The sequence below is a fragment of the Seriola aureovittata genome, chromosome 3 (assembly GCF_021018895.1).
Source record: "Seriola aureovittata isolate HTS-2021-v1 ecotype China chromosome 3, ASM2101889v1, whole genome shotgun sequence".
NCBI lineage: Eukaryota > Metazoa > Chordata > Actinopteri > Carangiformes > Carangidae > Seriola > Seriola aureovittata.
In genome coordinates this window covers 15,904,329-15,930,014 of record NC_079366.1, presented here as the reverse complement: position 1 = coordinate 15,930,014, position 25,686 = coordinate 15,904,329, and the positions used below count along the sequence as shown (strand labels likewise).

The following is a 25,686-nucleotide window of genomic DNA, read 5'->3' as shown; positions in this document are numbered from 1 at the left end:
GATGCTCATAGCCTTGTTTATTGGTAGTTTATAACTGTACATACACCTGCTCATGAGTCATATGTACATATACCTTTCTCTCCCTCATACACACAAACACACACAGAGCACACAAGATTATATAAAAATGACTCATTTTCTGTGCAGGGTTCAATCACAGTCTGAGATCTACAAAGAACATATGCATCTGCATACACCGTGCGCATACACACATACGCGCACACACCACAGATATCTGCATATGGCCTTATGCCTTGATTTACACAGAACAGACCACAATCAAAAAAATAGAAAAGTGACTGATGAACCAATAGGCAGCCCAGTGGTAATCAAGTGAATCTGGATCTTTTAACATATAAACCAAGACACTGTGAGCTTTGTGGGTCCTTGGTATATGTGCTTCCTTTCCTTAGTCTTTTTCTTAGGGGCATGTTTCAATTTCAAAACAAACTCCAAATACATCATTTTACAACTGTTCAAGTAATGTGTGATTTCATTCTTGACTCCCTGGTGCAACTTTGGAACATACCTGACGGTGAGATTTTCCAATGCTACATATTGTTTATCTAGTATTATCCCCTGAGTGTGGCCTATACAATCAACCAGAGCTCAGTGACCTAAAACTAAGTGGCTTTGTTCAAATTCTTGCAATATGCAATCTCACAGTCTGAGTCAGGATCTGGGTGTTTTTATAAATCAAGAAGTGTGCTGAGTGGGAAAAACTAAATCTATATCACATTCAAAAAGGCCATTTTTTTTTCTGTTCTCCCCTTTCTCCTACTTGCTGGCAAATGAGTATATGTTTAATAAAACTGAGATGTGCTTCATGATATGATCTATAACATGTTGACATTTTTAAATATAGTCTTACAGCTTTATCTCAAAAGCAGGATTGTTAGTTAGCTAGATAACTGAACTAAATCAAGTCTGGAACAACTTTATTGTCCTTGAACCTACATTAACTGACACGTTATCACTTTATAAAGTTGATATAGCAAACAGTTGCCTATTTACACATCCTGTAAAGACAGAGCAACATTAGCATTCATTTGGAGCAATGTTTCTGGCCAGCTGATGAATATCCAATATTCACCCTCCCTCACTTAGTCTCTACTGATTCCTGGGAAATATCTGGCTCTTCAGATGCTAAAATGCTCCTGCATTTAGGGGCCTTGTTTGCTACTGCTGCTGCAAACAAGACTGATGAAGGTGATGAGAGTGAACCAACAGTAAATTTGCAGGCCAGAAACCCAAAACAATGAGCTAAAAGATGCAAAAATGTTTCGCAGGGCTGGGAGAAACTGCTGAGTGGGGTGATAATTTTCTATGGGTTTCAACACTACAAGTAACCCATGTCACTTTACAGTCATTTTTCATTATTAATATAAAAATACTGCAGCTTTAAAGTCCATGTTCCTGATAGTGGAGTAGTCTGATTTTACTCAGTGCAGTTATGAAGCTAACTTTAGTAATCCTGCTTCATGATACAGAATGCTGATATTACACCTAATGAAGAGAATTTAACACTCTTGGTCACCCCAGGCCTCTGAATGTAATGAGTCAGATTATATCTAAAACAGAGGAACTTTCTCATAAGAGTCACATCCTTTACTTGGACACATAAGTAAGCCAGAGGTCAGCAGATAAGGAGAAGAGGCCATGTGAAGCTGTTAAGGACAAAGCGATTGTGTGCTTTAGTGTTGACACATGACCATAGAGATAAAAACGAAACAACTAAAGCATAATTTTGCAGAAAAAAGCCCTCCCCCCAAAAAAAACAAAAACTGAGTCGTATTTCATGAATGCACATATAATATGTACACTCATGCACTTATAAATTACTACAACAAAAGTAACAAAGATCAGTTATGGCAAAGAAATACTTCAGAGAAAGAAAGAACCCTGCTTCACAGAGTAAAGAGTATGTCTTCATGTCTGATTTGTCTTTTTTGCTTATGTTTGACTGACACACGCACGCACGCACGCACGCACGCACGCACACACACACACACACACACACACCAAGTTTGCAAGCACAGACTGCCTCTCTTTCACCAAAACAGTAAACAAAACTTGAGATACTAAAAAAATATAAAGAAACCAAGAATTCCTTTCAACGTCTCCAGTGGCTGTCTTTCCAGCTTATGTGTTCCACTGTGACTGAGAAGAAGTTGCTAGGCAGCCGGTCTGGACACATCACGGTGAAAACAAATTGTTCCAGGTAAACATCGTAGCATAAAGGCCCAATCATACTATGGGGAGTACAGTCAAAGTGTGTGATTGTCACTGGGTTAGGGTGATGCACAGTAGGTGTGCAGAGATACGAAGGTGAAAGGGATAACAATGTCTGGTAGTTGATAAGAAGAGTGAGTTCCGCTTTTTTGGCCACTGGCCCAACATGTTCCTGTGAGACTAGTTAGTCCGCTACAAAGTTGATTTGGATGACAGTTCCTTTGGAGTTCCACATCATGTTGCCTCCACAGCCTCTAGTGAGGATCTAGAGAACCAAACCAACTGTTACAAAAGCACTGGGGTGTATTTTTTGCAGGTGAAGTTGGCGGCGTGACAGTAGGTAACGTATGAAAGGGTTTGTTGACTGTGCCATGTGCTTAGGATAGGGAACACACAGATGACAAAATTCCAGTTGTAGCTCACAGAACTCGAGTTCGACAGTCCAGTCTCCAGCTCTGGCTCCAAAATTAATAACACTGCCCATGGATGGGTCTCCCCTGACATCCCACAGGCTGGTGCCAGCTCGTCCAATAGGTCATGGTTCAATGGTGAATTCACTTCAATGCCAGAGTGGGGATGCTGGATTTGTAAACAAGGGTGTAGATAAAGTATGGGTGGGAGAACGGGTCAAAGAGAAAAGTTGATTGATGCTACCCTGTAAACAAAAATATTGTAGTATTTTGGGAAGGGTAGTTATTCAGGAGCTTGACAGCCACTGTGGTTCTGTGACAGAGCTGGGCAGCAGTGGTGGTTTTAAGATGAGCTGCAGTCACGCTAGTCCGGTCTGAAGATGGGGATCTTAGGTAGGAACTCTATTAGGATTACCTGCAGGGGATAAGAGAAAAGGCTGTTAGTGGTGAGTCAGGTTTGGACGTTACGAGAGCATTTCCTGTGAGATGGCAGCGATTTTTTTAGATAGTAGTGTGATAGTATTTCTACTGAAGTAGCTATCACCTTTCTAGCTCAGTTCATACTGGGCCACTGAAGGTAACATTGCAAATCGATGTTGCAGGACTTCTTTATGGCACTATCAGTTGCACAGAAATGTTACATTATTATGGTGAAGTACCTTGACGTCCTGAGTATTAAATACACTGCATTATCCATAATCTGACACTCATCTGGTTACGTAATGTACAGTTTCTCAACTGAATAATCACAAAGTGAAGTGTCCCAAAATATATTGCTATTGGGTTATACTGTCATTCAAACCAGCATAAAGGATTTATTACCCACCCCCATGTTTAGTGTGTGCAAGGCTGAGAGGAGACATGTACGTCCATGCAAATCAACATTAGCACTGTGAAAAAACACAACCTCTTTAGTAATTTTAAAGGAGACTACTGTAGTGTTGCTGCAGGGGCCTAATGCAGAGGTTTCAAACAAACAAAATAAAAAAAATAAAAAAATGCAGCACAAATTTGATCCTGGCTCAACTCCTGCTTCAATGCAGTGTCACATCATCTCGCCATGTTTAGCAATCAAACACATGCAAGCTCACATTCCAGGTAGATAACTATGTAATGTCAATGTTGTAATTCTGCTGTTGGTTACTGTCAACTTGGGGATTGTTGCAACTGAGGATAGTATGAATGCAGCTGTGATATATATTTTCAGTTGTAAAATCTCTCCTCACTGCATTATAAACTATGGTGCAGTATTTTGGTGTCCGATAGGCCTTCAACCTGCTACAGCCAGCCTTCCTGGATCATGTATTATCATCTGACCCGAACCTGAAACTCAGCTCAGACCCTTGCCTTTTTTAACAAAAATTTTGTCCCCAATGCTGAGTAAGTTTGCTTTCATCGAGTATTTTGGGACATTTACACCCAAAAACAAGTACAGAGCTCAAACAATAACAAAAGCAGATACTTACATATTCCATCATGTTGTTGGTTTCACACTTTCTTTTGCTTAGTCTCCAGTGCAAACACAACTGCAAACATAATGCAACAGTGATGATCAGTTTATATAACCTTCCAAACAAGGTACAGTAATACACAGATATCTGTATGTGTCTTCTCTATTCACCTTGTGGTAAAGTCTGCTGTTCTCCCACTCCAGGAGCTTCTCTATAGATCTTCTTGTCTAAAAAGCATCAGTGACGTTACATGATATAGTTTTCATCAAAAATGTAGCACATTCAGCTTTTTCCTGAATCCCTAGTTGTTTTGGATTTACTGTGATATTGCAAATGCAACAAAAATTGGTGCAGTGTTCAAACATTAGGATCATATGAGTGAGGGACAGTGTGGGTTGACATCTCACCCGCTTGCTGAGGCAGATGACAGGCCACAAACTGAAGCCCAACGTGCAACAGCAGCAGAGGCATCCACACAGGAGCCACCGCACATTCACTGGCAGCGTCTTCCTCAGACAGCTGTTTACACGGTTGATACTGGCTTTGAATTCCTCCGGTGCCACCTAAGGGAAGCATAGTTACATTGTACGTTATGTCGGCTAGTGGCTTGAATATTATGTAATTCTTGAAGTCAAGGAAATGCAAGAATGTGATTTTGCCACAGCTAATATGTACCGACAAATAAAAAGAAGACACTCACCTTCCCCGTAAGTGCTGAAGGAAATTCTGACTCAAATTTGTTACTAAGCCCAAACCTTTACGGGAGAGGGGGGAAAAAAGTAGACTGTTATGCATACGTATACACACACTGTATTTGGATAATTGGCTTGAATAAACAAACACCAGTCATGTCAAGTCTATTAATGGTGCTATTCACTCGTGGGGTGCAATGTCCAGTAACTTCAGTTCCTCCTGCTACAACAACTTCTGCTGGAAATAGTTGCCTGCCTCTCAATTAAATTATCAATTTGAGGGTAAAATATATATTTATTCAGATTAGGATGCACATGGATTATTAATTCCAGAGTAGGAATGCTGATTTGTGGGCACAATTTAGAAAAATGTGTGCCCTTAGTAAAGTATTTAATATTGGCATTCCTGCTACAACAGCACAATGAGCCAAAGGCTGAATCAATTATCCATAAAACAATTTCCTGACCTGCAACTATTGATGATCAATCAAGCAAAAATAGGGAAAATATTCTATTCTATCATGTAGACATGTACTCTAAGATGTTTTCTATTTATTTTGGAGTAAAATCGTATTATTTCTGTGATTTAGTTGTAACAATTACTGTAGAAAGATTAAAGGGGAGGAAGAAACTTGAGCCTGAACTTGGGATCACTATCCACCCAATCATCTCCATACAACTTCCCTAAATTATGACAAAATCAGATATACTACATATTTACTAATCCCTGTTACAAAATTAATTCACACGACTACAGTGCAAACAATTAAAATTTGTCAATAAATCATTGTAACTGTTTAAGCAAAATGCCAACATTAGTTAATCCCAATTTCTGTACTGTGAGGATTTTGAGTTTTTCTCCGTTTTATTTCGCAATACACTGAATACCTTTGAGTTTTTGGACTGTTAGTGGGACAAAACAATACATTACAAGACACCACTTTGGACTGGGAAATTGCAATGGACAATTCATTTTACTATTTTTGGTCGACAGGTTAACGATTTATCGCAAAAGTAATGACATGAGTGGATAAAGAATAATAATTGTTAGTTGCAGCCCTGAACGAGTCTGATCCTGAGTTCAAGTCCTCACATAGTGGAATCAATAACGGAACAAACAGTGATGACTTCTCAATAGGTTATAAAACAGCATTTCAAACTATCGAAAGTACAGTTTTAGTAGGTCATGTTCTTCAGCTAAAACGAAAGCTAAATCTAATCAGCCACTCCTCGCAGAGTTAGCTTGCTGCTAACTGAAGCTAGCTGGCTACGGTAGGTCACCGGCAGCGGCTAACTCAGCTAGCAGCCAACTAACCACGAAGCTCCTCGGCCGCTGACCAGTTCACGGCAACGGTGAACTCCCCTCTCACTGCCCGTGAACCTCGCCGGTTGCTTACACAGTGACGTGGCCGGATCCTCGCACAACCACCGGGTCCGGAGCGTACTTGAGGAGCTGCTCCTCCGCGGCCCTGTCCTCGTCCTCTTCTTCCTCCTCCTCCTCTTCGTAGATCTCATCAAAGTCCTCCATCATCGCACGACTCGGCCTCGCGCTTCCCGGGAGAGACACCGGGAGAGACACGACGCCGACAGACAGCGAGACCTTACTGAAAAAATTGTACAAAGAGAACCGTGAAGACAACGACGGAAAATATCAACCCGTCCCGGAGACGATTCAGCTCACATCCTTTAGCAGGCTCCGAAACAAAACATCAACATCCGCCGCAGTAACCGCACGACACCGGAAGGGGGACAGACGTGCTTACGTCAGTTTATTTATTTATTTATTTATTTATTTATTTATTTATTTATTTATTTATTTATTTATTATATTTATGTGCTTGCAAAAAACAAATTGAAAATGTGTTACTCAGTTTATTTCACCACAGCAAGTATGATAAACACAACGTAAGTATTAAAAAAAAAAAAATTATACATATGGTCAAATCATATATTTGTAAATGTAAATACTCTAAAAAAAAAAAAAAAACTTGTTTTCCTGCTCAGTGAAACTAAAAACTATGTCTGTATTTTTGCTGTGAGAACAGAAACGCTGTCAAAATACATATCCCTGTATGTCATTTGTGCCATTGTGTGTCTTTGTGATGTTTTTTTCTTTAATCTGTCATAACCAATAGCTTTTTTAATCTTTGTTGTTTGCATTCATCTTTATACTTTATGTTGTTCTACACTTGTGTCTAATAATTATACATAAAGTGTATTTCTGTTGGAAAAATTCCAGACCAAAGGACATTTTAAATGAAAAGAGAATAAGAATATACATATGTATATGTATATGTATATAGACTTTAAAAGAATGTTGGGTAGTTTAATCTAATCAGTACATTATATTCTGCAAGATGATCATATATTCCGTATTTAAAATCTTTACAATTCGATTAAATAACTACTATAAATAAGACAATAAATTAAAGTACTTATCACTTCCCATCACTGCTGCTGTTGCATGCAGCTCATTGTCAGCATGTAGTTGGATTTCAAGACTGGGATGAACTATCATAAAATGATAACAAAGTGGTATTATTACTGCTACTGCTACTACTACCAATAATAATTAAAAATAATGATATTAATATCTAATGAGAATAACCGGAAGTTGAGCAACGCTCCTTCAAAATACGACACGAAGGTTGGTAAGAAGTTACATTTAGCCTTCATCTTAACCCAGCAGGCTATGGATATCTCAGTTTTGCAGTTCTGAGTCAAATAAGGTTTAATATTGGCGGATGCTTTTATTAATCTACGTATTTAAAGATGACATCCAGTCAAAAATGTGCCACAGTGTGTCAATACATGCTTTATTTTGAAAGGTTTGACCAGAAGAGCACTCAAGCAAGTCTGATTCTTCACACATATATTTCTGAAAGAAACGATTGAGCAATAGTAGTTTAAGTGCTGCCGTCTGAAAATACATAATCTATGCACGTAAATTGTTATTTTACATCTGATCAAGATCGACAACTGCATAAACCCCCGAACTTTGCAGTAGGCATCGTCTGGATAAGACAGTACTTCCTGGTTAAGAAGTGTGGAGACAATTGAACCACAGTTGGTTTGGTGAATTCCGGGTTAACTTTTGCTGTGAATTACTTAAATTGTTTGGCAAAATGATACGAACGGATTACTTCAACATGATCTCACAAGTTTTCAAAGACGTTGTTCCTGTCATCACCAGCGGGATTATCACAGTGGTCCTTTTATCGTGTGTTTTGTTTGGTATCCAAACGTACTTCAGCTTAACTCAGGGGATCTTCAGCGTTGGCGCCGCTGTTTTTCAAAACGGAGACATCCACCGGCTTCTCATGCACCCTTTCTATCACAAAACTTTTGCTCAGCTTCTCCTGAACATCGTAGCCCTGGTGGTTCTGGGTGGCAGCTTGGAGAAAGGTGTTGGCACGGTCCGTTTCCTGTTCCTGTTCCTGCTGCTGTCCACCACCACCGGCTTGTTTTTCAGCTTCCTGGAGCTTCTGCAGGATGACAGCAGCCGGGCTCCCACCGAAGGCTTGGTCCCTGTGGCCCTGGCCTGTGTGGCTCTGACTACCATGCACACAAAGATGACTAAAGGATTCCTGTGCGGAGTCAGTTTCCCCACCATGGCGCTCCCTTGGGTGTTTCTCGTGACCACCACTGCCCTCGTTCCGCACTGTGTGCTTCTCTGTAATGTCATTGCAATCCTGACTGGGTGGATGTATGGGAAAGTATGGCTCTCTTTTCTGAGCATGTCTGAGGCCAGGGCTGGCGTTCTGGAGAAGATGATGCCTTTCAGGTTGTTGAAGAACATCAGCGGTGTTACGTTTGTCCCTTCGTCCACAGAGGAGAGGAGGAAGACCCTGCTTCCACGAATCAACCCAACACCTGGGTCTTACCCGGTCCAGGCTTATGCTCCATTATCCAGCATCAACATTGCTGATACGGGAGCCATGGTATATGAAGGCTGGCCCAATTCAACCAGTGCTCTCTCTGGTCCCACACCACCTGTTCATCTTCATGGACATGGGTCAACACATAGCTCTGGGCTAAGTCACGGTCATAGCTGCAACCACAGCCACAACCATCATGCTCATAGTCATGTTCAGCTCTAGTTCATACAAAGTTCATTTACTTGATTGCTTTACAAGACTCCAAATATGCAGATAAGTCATTTTCTATTAAAACTGCTTTATTTGCCTCTCCTGAACCATAATAGGTGATGGTTAACCTACACCATCTCTTGTCCTTGAGTTGTGTGGATTACAATGTCAAATATTTGGGAGAGAAACGAACTGTCAACTGACAATGTGCTTTAAGCTACCGTTCGTGGAGTCTCTGCCTTCTTGAATGATCTAATTACATTTCTCTGAATGTTTAAATGTTTTGGCCGACTTTTCTACATAAGTTTAAATGTTACATAGTGTCTTTTGTAATATTTGTTATTTCTACAAAATAAATATGTATATAAAGTATAAAAAGTCTCCATACCAAAACTCTATAATTCACACGTAGAAAACCCTAATTGTTGCAGAAAGATAGTTGTGTGCACAACCTGTCCTCTATTTATGCCCGGTTCAAGATAAAATGGTGAGTATCCACAAATTGGTAAACTTTATTAGAGTGGAAAAAAGTATTGTTTCAACCCAACCAGGTCTTAATCAGGTATAACAGTGTATGGATTCAAAACTAATTGTACGCTGCTGATGTCATGGTCAAGTAATCAAACAAGAAATATGAAATACAATACACCAAACTCCTGTTTCTGGTCTATGTGGTGATGCATTGTTATGCTGTGGTACTCTTTTCAAAAATATTTGTAAAATATATTGAAATACATTGTATTATTGTTGTCATCCTTACAACTTTTTTGCAACTATTTCAAATTTTGATAATGCACCTTCTGAGCTGTATAGTGTAGTTTGTGTCACTTGTGTCATCATGATGTCAGCAAGATGTCTAATTGGCCATTTTACTGATTTTACTTCATAATTTCTTCCCCTTCAAACCTTAATTGTTAACATGTTTTTTGGTTTTCAGCTTTTCAACTATAAATCTACTTGGTATACATGAGCAAATTCAACAAACTATCAGTGGCTTGTGAACAAACTATCTTGGGTGCATGCAAATTACACTAACAGCAGTAAAATGTAGCTTCAGTATTGTTTTTGGTAATTTTTATTTACATTTTGTGCTAGTGAAGGTGAAAACACTCGATTCAAACTAATACCAAAGCACAGAGATAGACCGTTTTAGTCCTAAATCAGTTTGGTTTAATTGACTCACACACAAATATATACTGATCAGAAACTCATACAGCTTCGTGACACCTGAGGCCAAGTCACACTGGAGCAAAGTGGCGACTGAGCTGCCTGTGTATTATAGTGTCTGTGATTCCAGAGTACAGATCACATCTTAGGATCAAATAAGGGCTCAGTCTTCCCATGCGTCTCCATAGATGTTCTTCTTCACTGTAACATAAGAGAGAAAACGGAAAAAGTCTGTTTCACAAATGAATTTAAAGCCACAGATGTACTTGAATATTAACCTCTTAACTTTACCTAACCCAGCAAGTGTTTTCCACATCTCTGCAGTAGCAGCTTACCATCTTTCTTGGGTCTTTCTCGTTCCTTCTCAGGTGTTGATTTCAGCAGTGTTTCAGCCTTCTGGGTGAGTGTAACCTCATAGTTCTCTCTGTTTTTGAGCCTCAGGTCCTCATAGAGGATAGGCTTCCTCCTGGGCTCCTCCTCCTCCACATATGACTGGGCTGAAGCTGATGGGGACAGAGACAGAGAAACAGGTCGCTGCATGTTTTTCTTTTGTATATCTACATTTATAATAATGCCCTTTTAATCTATATTTTCTATGTCCATCACTGGAAAGAAGGCCTTATATAGCTGCTCACACCTAGAGCTACAATTTGTCCACTAATAGGAAATTATTTGGCAACTATTTCGATTATTGACTGATCATTTAAGTAATTTTTCCATGTAAAAATGCCAAATATTTGATGGTTCAAGCTTCTTAAAAGCAAGGATTTAATGCTTTCCCTGAATATCTTTTGCGTTTTAGACTGTTCATTTGACAAAACAAGACATGGGCTTTGGGAAATTGTGACAGACATTTTTCACTGTTTTCTGATTTTATATATAGAAAACAATTAATCTAGAAAATAATCCGTAAATGAAAATTGATTTTGAAAATAATTGGTTACAGACCTAAGCAATCTACAGCTCCCTTTTTGTTTTTGGTTGAGTGCAATGTTTTTTCCTTCAACTTCATTCACTGAAACTTTTAGAAAATGTTACACATTAACCTAAACATTGCCATACTAGTGACTTTGGCCAACATCTTGAAAATGAATTGCAAAATCAATCCAGTAATAATTCTACTGCAAATATCTGACCAATTGTAAACTGGTAACAATGTTTCACATTTAGCAGCAGTATTACAATGCATCTAAATCTGCCGTGTGCTTTATTGTGAAGCCATATATACAGACATCACACGGTATCAGTTTGGTTTAGTTCGGGTTATATATACCAGATACTGAGATCAGCTTGAAAACCAAACAAAAATACACTGATCAATTGTTTGATCTTCTTCTTGGCCTCATGGTTTGTCATTTGAAAACGTTAATAGCTGGCAAAGATTTGGCTTTTATCAGCTAAATGACTATTTAACAATTTCACAGATTACAGTGATGATTAACAAAAGTTAGTGTTGTATTGTTGGTTTACACTGAACAGCTGGTCCAAGAGCAATACACGCATTTGCACGAACGATGATCATTAGTGCACTGTTTTTGAAAAGCTCATACATTGACACTCTGTGTTACCTGGAGCACTGAAATCATCTGTTCTGTCCATTTGCATGGGTTGCTCTGGCCTGAAGCCATATTCATAATCTCTGGCATGACTGGGCATCTGGCTGGGGGCTTCTGCTGGCTGGAACATGGGGTCCAATGACTGGGTGTCTGAGTCACTCAGCTCTGACTGGGGACCCCTGGAACTGCGGAGAACAAAATAGTGGTAATAGGGTATTTGGTAGATTAAAAACATGCAGTAGTATGCAAGTGTGTGGTACTCACTTTTGTTGAGGCAGTCTTGTCCTCTGTCTGAGGGCTTCTCCCAGAGGAGAATTCTCCAACCTCTTGAACTTCTCCTGGCACGTTTTCATGTATGACATCTTCCCAGCCAGGTAGCCACAGAAGCCAGCAACTGGAGCGAAAAACAAATAAATAATTGCTCATACAAATGATACGTACATCTTTACAAACAAAGACGGAGCCATTAGAAATTCAGCATATGAGAAATTTTAAGTATCATTTTTTTTACACCTCAGGAAGTATGATGCAACATCTTTTTGGCTTAGGATGTCTAGTTTCATATCACATCCATGAAAACAACTTTCAAATTATTCCAGCTTTATAAACTGTGTTAGTGTTAGAGTACGAAACTGTCAGAGGTGTTGATTCAATTTAGTGGTCAAATGTAGAGGCTAGAGTTTGTGGTGTGGTTAAGTTGTTTAACAGTAGTCTGAGAGGTGTCTACTCATTAATATGAGGAATCCGTGTGTGTTTATCTTCCAGCTTTAACCTTTATGAACTTACAGGCCACTTTGGGGAGCGATCCAAACCTTGGAGATGCAGACAGCGTCCCTACAGATTTAAGCAGAACAGGGTCAAATTAAAGTTCAAGATGAATTTATATCCGAGTTACTTATATTTTGTTGATTTGTTTTGTAGTATTACCTCTGGCAACTAGGGCTTGAGTGATAGCCATGCTGACCACAGAGAAGGGCACCGCTGTTAAGGAAGCATGTAGATGTCAATGACTCGAGACAGAAGTGTCAGAGAAACAGCTTTCTACCTTGTACCCTTAAAACACATCATCTGACTTGTATGTGCAAGACATAAACTTACACCTGTACCAAAAGCTCTCTTGGTTGCACTCTCTAAACACCCTTCTCTCATCTTCTGTGGGGATGTAGTCCATGCCCACTGGCGCCTACAAGTTGACACATACACCACAAATGTGTTAGATAACAAGCAGAAGACACGAAAGCTACACAGACAGTCCCACTTTTCAGACAAACTAATACGATAAAAACAACAGGCAACTACACGCGTCGTTTCTTACGAGACCGTTAGCACTTGCAGTTCATCTAAAGTTACCGCTAAACCAGCTAACACCTTGGCACATTGTTAGCCTACAAAATGCGTGTTTACCGTCGTGCTTACCTGTGCTCCGTTGCGCTGCTGCTCCTGCGAAAAACCCGTAGTGGTGGATGACATGTTGACGACAATGTCGGTGTTAATGTCACCTTTTCAAAGCATGTGAAATAACAAAGTGTAAGCCACTGGCAAGGCTGACTTCTTTACTGTTTGGTACAATGTCATTGCTCCAGCTAACACTGACATAACCCGGAAGTAAAAAAAAAAAGGTAGGTAGGTTCCATGAGCAGAGGAATGTTTTGTTGTTTTCAGTATATACATTTTTAAGTTTCTCAGTGAATACCCATAACAACTAAACGGGGCGAATTATTTTGAAATAATCATACATTACTGTTTAATTGGTATGCCAAGCCGCAAAGAGCACATAAGGTAAGAAGTTGAATTTTAAACACGATCTTTTATTTTGAAAGTTCAAGGCTCATCGTAGGGTATCAAAAAGTCGAACTACGTCCTCTACTGGTTGTACAGATAATGACAAGTCATCCCGGGACTGGGATGTGTCTTTTTTGTGGCCCTTATTAATTTTTCAAAATTCTTCAGTTCCACCAAAGAGACATTTCCCCTCTTAACTCTTCAGTCAACTGTTTGAGGACCAAAAACGTACAAGTAAACAATATTTCACAAAAAAAATATATATTAGAGAAAAAGAGAGCGAGAGAACAGATTTGTGCATCAAAACTTAGTTTTTTTTCCTGTCCTCTTTCATTAATCTCCTCACGTACCCCTAAAAATGTATCCCAGTGTTCTACCACAGGTTTCAGGATTATCAAAATGGAAGTGTATTCCAGCCAAGTGCTGGCTGTATCCATATAGTACTGATTACAACAATAATGTTTTCTCTGAGTCCAAATGCAGCTGTCAGCTGGGTTATTTATATCTGAATAATGTCAAGAATCTGCCATTAAGAACGGAATAATAAAATGTTGTAATAGCCTTGTATGGTGCCTAGGTGATGCTGTTGCACTTAGATGCTACTTGACAATGAAGACATTGATTACCTCTTGCATGTGGTTACGTACGTTAAAAAAAAAATATATATATTTTTACTCAAAATTCAGTAAAAGGATTTCAAGAGGATTCAAGATGGAGTTCATCTGTTTTTCCATAGCTGCTCCAGCGAAGAAGAGACCGAGGGGAGAGACAAGATCACAATCGATAGTCTATAACATTTATTGATAAACCTAAAAATAGAGCTGTATTCTTTTTTCCTTTGTTGCCCCAGTTATCCATTCAGCTTTACTGGCAACATGACATAACAGGAGAGACCAGACTGGAAATCATTTGTGTCTGATCTGTACTGGTGTGCATGACAGAGTACCTCTTCTGGAGGGTTAAGGTTCGTTCTCGTTAAGCTAAGGTCACACCAGAGTGGCAGGGCACTTGGGCTGATCACAATAGCACTATGGGAACATTTTGGCAGATTGGTACTTGGATGCATTGGTCTGCAGAGGGTCACCTAGGACGATCAATAGTGGCATGTGAGTGTCATCAGGTTTATGTGGGGGCACTTGAGTTAACCAGATGGGCACCTGGGTCACTGAAGTGCTCTTCTGGTGTGATATGTTGGCACATGGGTGCAAATTACCTATATTTTAAAAATATCAATGTCAATTAATGTATCAATATTGTTTTATGATAAAAGGGGTTTCTTCCCTCATTGGTATAAAATTGATGTAGAAAATATTAGAAACACCTGCACATTTGAATGAACACCTCTCTAAAACAGTTTCCATAAAAACGGAACATTATAATGTTCATAAAGGTAATTGTATTGCTGGACTGTTGCATTAGATTGCATTAGTTTTAGCTCGATGTACCTGATAAAATGGCAGCTGAGTGTATAAAAGGTTAAAAGGTAAAGGATAAAAATTAAGCATGGAGGCTTGATTTTTTTTCTGAATCCTGGGACACTCCCAGAATAAATGAAGTTTGACAAAGGGCACTTTTGCATTTGGATCTAAAAGTGCAGTAGTGGTGACTGTGTGTGTGTGTGTGTGTGTGTGTGCAACTGAGACAGGGAGAGACAGGGAGAGACAGAGGCTGTCAAAGAGGATGTTGGATTCCCCTCCTGTCCTCACTTAACATTGTCAGGTCACAGCTTCCATGGAAATTCAGTGCATCAGCATGGCCCAGGCTGACTTTCCTCCTCTAAGTTCTCTTAACAGTTTTATAGGCCTAAACTTAGGTCATTGATATTTTGAAGTATTGACCGATGGGTAGCTGTATTAAGAGAATCAATAGACTGATCCAAAAAAATTATATATACTGCTCCAGAAATAGAACATACACACATACATGAAGTGAAGTGGTGCCTGAACCACACATTTCCTGTACCCCACCCCCACAACACCCACATGTGGTCTATCAGTTAGTGGGATAAACCTTTGCCAGCCATCCTCTCTGCAACTCCTCTCCTATGAATAATGTCAGGGTCCACCAGCTGGAACTATCATCACTCTGAGGCCTGTGCATGACAGATGTAACAGGGCAGAGTATTAGATAACAAGTAGGTAGAATTTTTTTATTTTTATTTCAAATAAATGGACACAGTTGTAAATGGAAACAAAACCAGTAAACTATTTAGGTAAGTCGTAGCCTACAGGTTAATAAGAGCAGGTGTGGAGGTGCAGCTGAAGGTAGATACTGCCATCTCAAGACTTATCAGGTACAATGTGAGCTGGTTTGCAACACACACACAAGAGATTACAACAGAATCAGGTAAGGCTAATCAAAGTTTGAAAGGTGTGTTCAGCTTATCTTTGAGACAGCCCTGCTCCGGGGATGTGACACTGATACATCACTTGCCCTGCTGCCCTCCACGGAGCCCTCCCACCCCTCTACTCTGCCAGTGTGGAGGCATTTCTGAACCTGAAGCCCAGGTGAGCTCAGCCAGCGCACACGGAGCATGGACTCACTACGCCCGCCACAGGTAAGAACAAACATGGCTTCTATCAGTCTACTGTCACTGCACAATGCTGTAATATCAATTTATGATATTTTTTAGTTTGAATGAAATCAAGAATGTAAAATCTTATAACCACTGGCATTAAGATTATTAATAATACATATTAACTTATTAATAACTTATTAATAATTAATGTTACACTCATTTTTAAGTTTCCAAGTTCAGTGTATTTTTTTTTTTTACAAACAAAATTGATTTATAGAAGTTTTAAAGCAAGAACCATTTCTAATTTTTATGACCACATTGTATGTGTGCTTAGCAACTCATTTGACAACATTATTAATATTAACACAGAATTGTGTTATGATGAAAGAAAAACTTCAGACATGATTATGTTCATGAAAATTCATGTTCAATATGAATATGTAGTAACTGGTATAGACATATTTTTATATACACGAAATCATAGAAAACAGTAAAAATATAATATGATATATATGATAATAATATGATATAATAACATGATATAGTATTAATATGTTTAAGAGAATTTGATCAATAGTTAATACTTTAAATGAAACATATCTAACTGTAAAGTGTAAAATATTTTTTAATATCGATTTAGCTGGTAGCTTTCCCTCTGTGTCATACTGTTGTGTGAATGGAATTTTACTGCAGCTCCACCATGTGATGATAAGATCAATACTGTGGCATGTGAGGGAAAGTGTGTGTGTATTTGTGTGTGTGTGTGTGTGTGTGTGTGTGTGTGTGTGTGTGTGTGTGTGTGATATTTCTGGTCCTGATGTCAAACTGACTGTCAAGGTGATTTTGGGAATTATTCATACGTAAGATTGGCCAACAGCTAATTAGAGATTTAACGAAATGAGAAATCTATTATCTGGAGACACTGACACCTCATCCTTTACTTACTTACAGTTCCTAGAAACAATCCTCTGTAACCTTTAGATATTGACAAATAAAACTTGAGAAATAAACCATTTCCAAAATAGATATATATCATTTTTTAATTAAATCCTAGTGTTGTATTTCTTTTCTCTTTTTTTCAGCAAATGGTTCCTCAGAACAAAAGCAAGGAGGACCACGATGAGAAACATGGAAATAAAAGCAAAGGTATTTGAAATCCAACAGAAGGCTACTGATGAAATCAGGTAGCAGTTATGTATAATGTATCGTACTAAAAGGACAGTAAATGTATTGAGGCTTTTTGTCTGTCTCAGCAGTCAAAGCTAGTCCTGCACATTCCACTGTGGCATTGATTGAGGAGGAGCCGGAGGATGTAGACCCATGGAACCTGCCAGAGCTGAAGGACACTGGGGTCCCATGGTCAGGTGAGAACTTGTTATGTACTTGTGTAACATTGTTATTAGTACAAGTGTTGTCTTATCCTTGTATTTTTAAAGGACGTGTCCTGATTAGATATGCATACGCAGTAAGTTATACACTTACTGATGTATCACATATAGTCTGAAGTAGATATGATAAAGTGCACCATATCATTTTATTACATAATCACACGGGACACTGTACATCACATACATTAAGATATTCACAGGATACGCAGTGTAACAAGTCTGGGGTGACTCCTCATTACAGTGCCAATAAAAAGTGTTTTATTATCTAATAATGATGAAGCACAGTAGATTTAATGGGGCTTTTCTGCTGAGTTGTTCCTTCGTCCTCATGAACTTTCATGATGTAGCTGTATTTATACAAAACTGAAACCTCTTGGCTACACACAGGTGATTTAACTAATTGTGACACACGTGTGTCCTATTACAACAGGTGAATACCTGGATGCAAACAGGTATTTTGTATTTTGATATTTATTATCAATTTAAACCACTTTTTAATTTTTGTAAAAATTTTGACATTGAGGGGTCTTTTTTCTGTTGATGTCAGTGTCAAAAAAGCCACATTAAATCAATAATGATTCTATGTTGTGAAGTAAAATAAATAAAAACTTGAACACTGTGGTGAATACTTTGGACACAGTAGTTGGTTGAACTACCAAGACATATTGTCTCATTTGAAGAACAATAAAACAGTGTACTTAGAGATACTGATGTAATTATTTAGTAAGCACAGATCATAAATAATAATGGATGTGATCCAATTAGTAGCCGGAGAGACAGATGAGTTTGTGCCAACAGACAAGATAACGAGAGGTGAGGCAAAGTTATTGTTCAGTGAAATCAACAGTTTTAAAAGTTATAATAGCCACTGCAATTTACTGCAAGAGTGACGGCATATTAATTATTTATGATTATATAAACAGCTATTTTTATATGAAGGGCTACAGTCTACAGTCACTTTTAAAGGCATTAATTATATTGTGGTTTTCCTGATATGACAAGTGGAAATGTCTGCGTGAAAAAGGCCCATACAGGAGAAGCTGAAGAAATCTTTGTAAATGATAATGATAAATAAAAAAAATGTTTATTTTCTTTTTCATTCTGTCTTTAATCCTATTCATTTACTCTGTCAGCTCTGGATACCAAAGGGAAGGTGCTGAGAGTGCTGGTGTCAGTGGGGAAGTTGGTCCTGCTGCTGGGTTTCCTCTACATTTTCATCTGCTCCCTCGATATTCTCAGCTCAGCTTTCCAGCTTGTTGGAGGTAAATACACTATCACTTGTCTGTACCCATGTGTGGGTGTTGTAATCCTATAGACCTTTTACCACACAAGACATTTTGCCTTGTCACAGTAGGAAAAATGCATGTGGGAATAATAAAAGGCAGGTTCACAGTTTTTCAAGTCTGTCTTAAAAAAAACAAAAAGCTCAGGTCCCCATATGGACATTGCCTGCTGTAATAATTCGTTCTGTTCATACCAGACATTTACAGATAAGTGGTATACTGTGATTTATATTCTATCAAATTTCTCTCCATGCATGAAGAAAAACTATGTATAAAAACTATGTGAAAAGCCCTTTTTGAAAGTGTACATGCTCCTATGTTCACCATATCTAGGTAAAACAGCAGGTGACATCTTTCAGGACAACTCAGTTTTGTCCAACCCACTGGCTGGTTTGGTTATCGGTGTCCTGGTCACTCTGCTGGTGCAGAGCTCGTCCACTTCCTCCTCCATAGTTGTCAGCATGGTCTCCTCTGGATGTGAGTATGAGGCTTCACACTACACACACACACTACACACACACAGAAAGATACACATCCATGCACAGAAAACATATAGTATGCATGAATGATAATGATGTTGGAGGTGTGGAGGAGGGGGATGATGACGGAAACCTGTGTCCTTTGGCAGTGCTGACGGTCCAGCTGGCTGTCCCTATCATCATGGGCACCAACATTGGCACCTCTGTCACCAACACGCTTGTCGCAATGACACAGGCTGGTGACCGTAGCACCTTTCGGAGGTAATCATTTTGTGTTTCATGGGGAGCTTCCCTTTTACACCTTTCCTCTGTAGTTCAGAGAGCTCACAAAAAACATCTTAAGAACATGTACTCTACTGTGAATTACTACAATGCACAGACCTATTCTGGGAAAATCGTACTCATTCACATAGTGCAATTGTATCTAATACATGACTGATGAATTCAATTTTATTGCTGTAGCAATCAGGTAATTACTTTGGCCTGTTATAAAATTAATTACCCATGCCCAGAAATGTGTAAGTCCAAAACTAGATAACACTGGTAACAACTTACAACATCAAGTGCACCAGAGCAGGAAGTCAACATTTAAGTAATAAAATTTCATCACATTTTCATTTACATTTACAACATATCCAAAATGTCAACTTTTTAATGAGCTAAGTAATCAGCTGTTTTAGAGCTTTGTGGCCATGGGTTTTCATGAGTTTCATTAGCCCTAAGAAGTGGTGGAAATTTACAAAACATTATGTTTTCACTATTTAATCTACAAAATTAAATCCGTCCGTTCATCTAAAAACTACAAATACTTCAGGCTTACCTGAAATATTACAAACCTGTAAATTTTGAGATTTTTTCCAATATAAAGTTATGCTTTACAGTGATATTAGGCTTCCATTAAGAAGAAAGGTAATTTTACTTTGCCTTTATCTACCTTTTCACATTGCACCTAGGGCTTTTGCAGGGGCCACAGTGCACGACTTCTTCAACTGGCTGTCAGTGTTGGTGCTGCTGCCTCTGGAGGTGGCCACTGGTTATTTGTACGAGGTCACTAAGCTCGTCATCGACTCTTTCAAAATCCAGAGCGGGGAGGCCCCAGACCTGTTAAATGTGATCACTGATGTCCTCACAGAGTCAATCATACAGGTAAAATGTCATTCTGATGATGTTATTGTTGCTTGTGCTAACTATCTTTACAGCTCAAGTCAGAAGAAAATTATTGTTGTTGGCTCATTAAAGGTTACCAAGGATACACAGGTGAAACATTGTTGAAAAACACTGAATGTAAAAAAGACTCCACAGGGTACCTTTAACATCTTTAGATGTGATTGATATTACAAATATCTGGGAGACTTTATCTTTAACATAGGATGTCAACATTTAGCTGAAATTATCCAGAGGGAATTACAGTAGGCTATACATCATCTACATCATCGAACGATCATACAACATTGTGTTGTAAGGCATATTTCATCCATCAGACAGTAGTCATGTAGCTATATAGAGCAATAAGATGCAATTTATAACATTGTTATCTTCAACATGGTTGACCTCCACATTCCTTCTCTTTCCCTTTGACTTAGTTGGATGAATCTGTCCTTAGTGGGATTGCCACTGGAGACGCAGAAGCCAGGAATAAGAGTCTCGTCAAGAAATGGTGCCAAACCTTCACCAACACAGTAAGACCAAAACACGTCCGCTGCATACCAAATATCCAAACACATTGAAATTCAAGTCTTTATAGTCAAATTGCCGCTGTGTTTCAGACCTTAATGAACGTTACAGTTCCTGGTCCAGAGAACTGCACCTCTCCGTCTCTCTGCTGGGTGGATGGCAACTACACCTTCACACTGAAGAACATTTCTGAAACATATAATGTCCAGAAATGTAAGTCCACAATTCTCAGAATTTAACATCTACTTTGTTTTTTTTGCCACACTGAATTTAAAAAAGGGTGATCTACAAGTCTGGTAAAAGTATGATATACTCATCATGATATACATAAATATACTAAACTTATAAAACTTACAAAAGTATCACATGACATGACAAAAATGTTTAAACAAACTCAGCCACCTAACTGTGCAGTTATGGGAAGATCATCCTTTCCTTGATGCAGCTTTTTAGTGTCTTTCAGTTCAATGTTTTGGTTTCACAGGCTACAGATTTATTGACCCAGCAAATGGCCAGAAAAAAAATCAATTGATGCAGGTTAAAAAAAAAAAAAATCTGTCATACTTAATGCAGAAATTTCAGGTGTTTATTTTCCGTGTGTGTTCAGGTAAACACCTCTTTGTGGATGTACATCTGCCTGACCTGTTTGTGGGTCTGATCCTGCTGGCTCTCTCTCTGCTGGTGCTCTGCTCCTGTCTGGTCCTCATCGTCAAGCTGCTCAACTCCATGCTGAAGGGACAGGTGGCTGCAGTCATCAAGAAGATCCTCAACACAGGTGAGCAGCCAGTGGAATAAATTGGATGTAATTGCATTGGTTACTAACACATGGATGTGTTGTGAATGTTTGCATATATGTATCTGTTTGTGTGTGTGTGTGCAGATTTCCCATTTCCATTTGGTTGGGTCACTGGTTACATTGCCATAATAGTCGGAGCTGGAATGACCTTCATTGTGCAGAGCAGTTCGGTTTTCACATCAGCTATCACTCCACTTGTTGGTGAGGTCACTCCTCCATCCCACCATCCATCCATTTCATTCCTTCTGTTTTTTTTCATTTGAAAATTACGCTATCTATCTATCTATCTATCTATCTATCTATCTATCTATCTATCTATCTATCTATCTATCTATCTATCTATCTATCTATCTATCTATCTATCTATCTTTTGGAAACTTACGAGACAAAGGGGAGGTGTAAATGTTTAAATGTGTGTGTGTCTACTTTAATCAGTGTCTCTTTTGTTTGAGTAGGTATTGGTGTCATCACCATAGAGAGAGCATATCCATTGTCACTGGGTTCAAACATTGGCACAACCACCACAGCCATCTTGGCAGCCATGGCTAGTCCTGGAGACACACTAGCTAATGCGCTACAGGTCAGTAATTCACACAGAAACATGTAGAATGACCAGATTATCTTTTTGAGTTTAAGTTAATTTATTTTTGATTTTTCAGAGATATAAAATCTATAAAGTAGAGGAAGCCTGTTTTTTCCTAGTTGTGTAGATATTATTCTAAATATATTTATCTTCAGGATAAATTTTGCTTTTATTATAGAACATATTTCTTACATTTGCTTTCACGTTTAGGACTAAAAATCGAAATGACCAATTTTAAATATTACAATTTTGAATTGTATCATAATCCATAGGGGATATCATTAATTGTGAAATCGAAGACGGTATTTATTGCAACTTTAAATTCTTGAAAATAGATATGTAATTTGAGATGCATAATAAAAGTCAGAGTTTATTTGAAAGAACAGCTCTACTTAAACATATTTAAATACACATTTTTGGAAACTTTTGGATGAAATTGTCATTGTCAATTGTCAAATACATTTTGTAGTCTCTGACTTTGATTTTATCAATGCCAAATCACATAAGGAAACTTTTTCAAGGAAATTATTAGAAAATTATAGACCTGCAAAATGAAGCATTACCAAACATTTTCATTGATATATTTTATAAATATGTAGTTTTCCCTGATAGTCTAAAGAGTCACTCATATAGACTATGTAAGTGTTTATTTTTATATATACAGTAATAGTGTTCCAATTTTTTATTTTACGAGAAGAAAAATAATGACTGAACCATACCAATAAAATTTGTTCTTGATTGCTCCAGATTGCCCTTGTGCACTTCCTGTTCAACATTTCTGGCATCATTCTGTGGTATCCAATCCCCTTCACCCGCGTCCCTATCCGGCTGGCTAAAGGTCTGGGCAACATCACCGCCACCTACCGCTGGTTTGCTGCTGTCTACATCATCTGCTGCTTCTTCCTTTTTCCGCTCTTAGTCTTCAGCCTGTCGCTGGCTGGCTGGCAGGTATTGGTAGGTGTGGGTGGACCTCTAGTCGTCATATTGATCATCATCGTGGTGATCAATGTGCTGCAGAAACGGAAACCTGGGTGTTTGCCTGCAGCACTGCGATCCTGGGATTTCCTCCCTCTCTGGGCTCACTCACTGGCTCCCTGGGACAAAGTGGTTGGTGTGATTACTGCCAAATGCTGTTGCTGCTGCAAATGCTGCCAAGTTGCTGCTGATGACCAAGAACACAGAGAGAAAGAGTGTGTGGAAAACAACAACAAGCCACACAGAGAGGTATATGATAACCCTGCAATGAGTGCAGAAAAAGAGGTAGAAAATGAGATAAAGATAGAGCTAAAGATTCTGAAAATGACGCAGCTGTGAGCTGTGAGATTTTTATATATATGTGTGTTTGATTGTGCTTGATGCAAAGAAGCATATTGCTCAAGGCATTCAGGACAAAACAAAAATTTCCACAATATTTATGTTATTACTTTTAATAGATCTTGTAGTGTAAGATGAAATGGCTGTGAAGGGATTTCTAACTGTCAGAAAATACCACATGCAGGAAAATGTTGGGCTTCCTACTGTATGGTGTTAACTGGTGTGGCCTTTAAAGGATATGGCTGGCAATATTTTATATTTTTGTTATCATCAGATAATCTCATGGAAAGACCAAAGCCAACAATGTGTAAGTCAATCTCTCAATACTTTATTACTTTGCATACTCTGTCACTCAGCCTCAAGCCAACTGGCTCCTGCCGAAACCATAAATCTTAGAAGCAGCACATGAAAAAAACACTTTCATTTTTAAACAAGGCTGAACAATTTTGAACTGAATAAAGCAGCTGGGCACTGTAGTTTTAGCAAACATTACTCAAACAGAGGGAAATAGTGCATTTGTTGGGGACTATTTAAAGCTGCGGATTAATACACATTTACCAAAACCAGTTGACTGGTCAGTCGGACCACTGCTTTGGTTAAGACTGAAATGTCTCAACAATTACTTGATGGATTACCACGAAATTTTGGGGTGACATACATGGTCCCCAGAGGAGAAACTTAATGATGTTGGTGATCCCCTGACTTTTCCTCTAGTGCCGTAATCAGGTCATATTTTAAAATTGTCAAATACTTGGTTTATAACCAAACACCTGCAAAACTAAAAGTTGTGAACATGGTAAACATACCTGCTTAACATCAACTTGTTAGTAATGTTACTATGAGCATGTTACCAAAGCTGATGACGCAACAGTGGATGTCTATAACACGGAGGATTAATCAGGCTTTGGTTACACAGTAAATACTTGTTAGTTGGACCTATTCATTGTCGGTTCTTTTAATGGGCTTTGTGGACAATGAGACAAATTATATAAGATTATAATTTATAACTCTATAAAAATATTACCAAACCTATCCTATAATACTTGAGTTTCTAACTTTAACTCGAATAGGCTGAGAAAATTGCCACTTATCCTAAAAATCAGTTGAACTAGAATTTCACTGTAGAGCGCATACCTCCACCAAGGCCAAACAATCCTACATGTCTGTCAGATCCAGATTATCATCAGGATCTGCACCAAATTGTACATACTTATAGATCTCAACAACATTGATATGTTTAATTTTTTACACCAAGATCCATACATTATTTCATGAAAAACTGATGAAACTGATTGATGTTTATATTGTAATGAGAGGACTAAAATGATGAATTACAAATTAGTAGTGTTTGTGAATCTAATGGTGAACAGAGTCAATACTGACACTCACAATATTAACAGTCATTGAAAGAGCAATGCAAAGTAAAGTGAGTGTTATTGGCCAGCACATGCTGTTAGGTTATATTATACTCTATGCTGTTGAAATGTGAAAACTCCTGAAGGTGCCATGGCCTTTGTGCACTAGTATACAGTAGATATAGTCACAATTAGATCTGCACAAAATCTGTCCTAGCAGAGCATAGGTTTGATGTGGCAGACAAAGACCTGTTTCAACATGTTTCAACGTTTTATCAGGTTTCATCTTTTGTATTTTTTTTAATTGTGTATAAAAGACACATTGAGATCCTTAACACATCGTTTTAAGGTGTAAAAATTATTTTGTAATTGAGATGAATAATTGTATTCAAGGAATATGTAGTTTGAAATTAGATGAATGTGCATCTAACTTAATGTTTATAACTTTGAATGTTTAATGCTGACTTGTATATTCTTTTCCCATAATATCAATATGATAATTTGAAAAATTAAAAGATTAAAAATTTTAACTAATCCAAAGATTTACGTTACTCTTTCAATTCAGCTGACGGATACCTCTTGACTCATTAGTTTGTTCCTTCATTAGCAAAAATTTCTACCTGTTATCAAAGGTATGATAGGAGAATATTTATTGTTCTCTTATCAGTGTTATCTGAAGATAAAGCACAGTGGGAGAGAGCAATTATGATACAAGGATGAAACAGTTCAGAGTTCAGTGTTCAGAGTTAAAAACATGCCCTGTATCTCAAAAATATGATCAACTTTATCAATATAATTAATATTATTAATCATTTTCATTCAGGCTATCTTTCAGAGATCAGGTAGATTTTTTTTTTTTTATGAGTTTTTCATTTTTCTGGGAAAACTCAGACAATGTCCATGAAACTTCCACTGTTG

The 25,686-nt window shown here is 38.3% G+C and overlaps 4 protein-coding genes and 1 long non-coding RNA gene across 5 annotated transcripts; 2 read left to right on the top strand and 3 right to left on the bottom strand.

Annotated features, from left to right (window-relative positions):
- chic2 (cysteine-rich hydrophobic domain 2) lies at positions 1-6,574 on the bottom strand. Its single transcript, XM_056371341.1, has 6 exons — positions 6,183-6,574; positions 4,794-4,848; positions 4,501-4,656; positions 4,264-4,320; positions 4,109-4,168; positions 1-3,057 (listed from the first exon to the last, which is right to left on the bottom strand). The coding sequence occupies exons 1-6, from the start codon at positions 6,314-6,316 to the stop codon at positions 3,007-3,009; spliced, it is 513 nt and encodes a 170-aa protein (XP_056227316.1). The 5' UTR covers positions 6,317-6,574; the 3' UTR covers positions 1-3,006.
- A 517-nt stretch (positions 6,575-7,091) lies between these two features.
- rhbdd2 (rhomboid domain containing 2) lies at positions 7,092-9,251 on the top strand. Its single transcript, XM_056371332.1, has one exon. The coding sequence runs from the start codon at positions 7,911-7,913 to the stop codon at positions 8,883-8,885; it is 975 nt and encodes a 324-aa protein (XP_056227307.1). The 5' UTR covers positions 7,092-7,910; the 3' UTR covers positions 8,886-9,251.
- Positions 9,252-9,930: 679 nt separating this feature from the next.
- Positions 9,931-13,202, bottom strand: LOC130166048 (OCIA domain-containing protein 1). The gene is made up of 8 exons (XM_056371333.1): positions 13,013-13,202; positions 12,695-12,779; positions 12,524-12,577; positions 12,383-12,430; positions 11,861-11,990; positions 11,609-11,781; positions 10,376-10,543; positions 9,931-10,241 (listed from the first exon to the last, which is right to left on the bottom strand). The coding sequence occupies exons 1-8, from the start codon at positions 13,064-13,066 to the stop codon at positions 10,204-10,206; spliced, it is 750 nt and encodes a 249-aa protein (XP_056227308.1). The 5' UTR covers positions 13,067-13,202; the 3' UTR covers positions 9,931-10,203.
- A 3,501-nt stretch (positions 13,203-16,703) lies between these two features.
- On the top strand, positions 16,704-25,302 carry slc34a2a (solute carrier family 34 member 2a). Its single transcript, XM_056373098.1, has 12 exons — positions 16,704-17,042; positions 17,150-17,260; positions 18,418-18,546; positions 18,901-19,044; positions 19,196-19,307; positions 20,000-20,192; positions 20,630-20,725; positions 20,813-20,933; positions 21,328-21,495; positions 21,601-21,717; positions 21,972-22,096; positions 22,847-25,302. The coding sequence occupies exons 1-12, from the start codon at positions 16,982-16,984 to the stop codon at positions 23,411-23,413; spliced, it is 1,944 nt and encodes a 647-aa protein (XP_056229073.1). The 5' UTR covers positions 16,704-16,981; the 3' UTR covers positions 23,414-25,302.
- LOC130167111 (uncharacterized) lies at positions 20,351-23,098 on the bottom strand. The gene is made up of 3 exons (XR_008827227.1): positions 22,964-23,098; positions 21,363-21,465; positions 20,351-20,909 (listed from the first exon to the last, which is right to left on the bottom strand). It is a non-coding gene; the product is annotated as an uncharacterized LOC130167111 (long non-coding RNA).
- Positions 25,303-25,686: the final 384 nt, after the last annotated feature.

What these genes read in the sequence shown, in the direction of transcription:
- chic2 (XM_056371341.1), bottom strand. Translation starts at nt 6,316, where the DNA reads ATGATGGAGGACTTTGATGAGATCTACGAAGAGGAGGAGGAGGAAGAA. An exon ending in CTTCAGCACTTACGGGGAAG is followed by an intron (nt 4,657 to 4,793) that starts GTGAGTGTCTTC and finishes TGCTTCCCTTAG; the next exon opens with GTGGCACCGGAGGAATTCAA. An exon ending in ACAGCAGACTTTACCACAAG is followed by an intron (nt 4,169 to 4,263) that starts GTGAATAGAGAA and finishes TTATGTTTGCAG; the next exon opens with TTGTGTTTGCACTGGAGACT.
- rhbdd2 (XM_056371332.1), top strand. Translation starts at nt 7,911, where the DNA reads ATGATACGAACGGATTACTTCAACATGATCTCACAAGTTTTCAAAGAC.
- LOC130166048 (XM_056371333.1), bottom strand. Translation starts at nt 13,066, where the DNA reads ATGTCATCCACCACTACGGGTTTTTCGCAGGAGCAGCAGCGCAACGGA. An exon ending in TCAAGCCCTAGTTGCCAGAG is followed by an intron (nt 12,431 to 12,523) that starts GTAATACTACAA and finishes TTAAATCTGTAG; the next exon opens with GGACGCTGTCTGCATCTCCA. An exon ending in AGATGATTTCAGTGCTCCAG is followed by an intron (nt 10,544 to 11,608) that starts GTAACACAGAGT and finishes TGTCCCCATCAG; the next exon opens with CTTCAGCCCAGTCATATGTG.
- slc34a2a (XM_056373098.1), top strand. Translation starts at nt 16,982, where the DNA reads ATGGTTCCTCAGAACAAAAGCAAGGAGGACCACGATGAGAAACATGGA. An exon ending in AGCTATCACTCCACTTGTTG is followed by an intron (nt 21,718 to 21,971) that starts GTGAGGTCACTC and finishes TTGTTTGAGTAG; the next exon opens with GTATTGGTGTCATCACCATA. An exon ending in CACTAGCTAATGCGCTACAG is followed by an intron (nt 22,097 to 22,846) that starts GTCAGTAATTCA and finishes TGATTGCTCCAG; the next exon opens with ATTGCCCTTGTGCACTTCCT.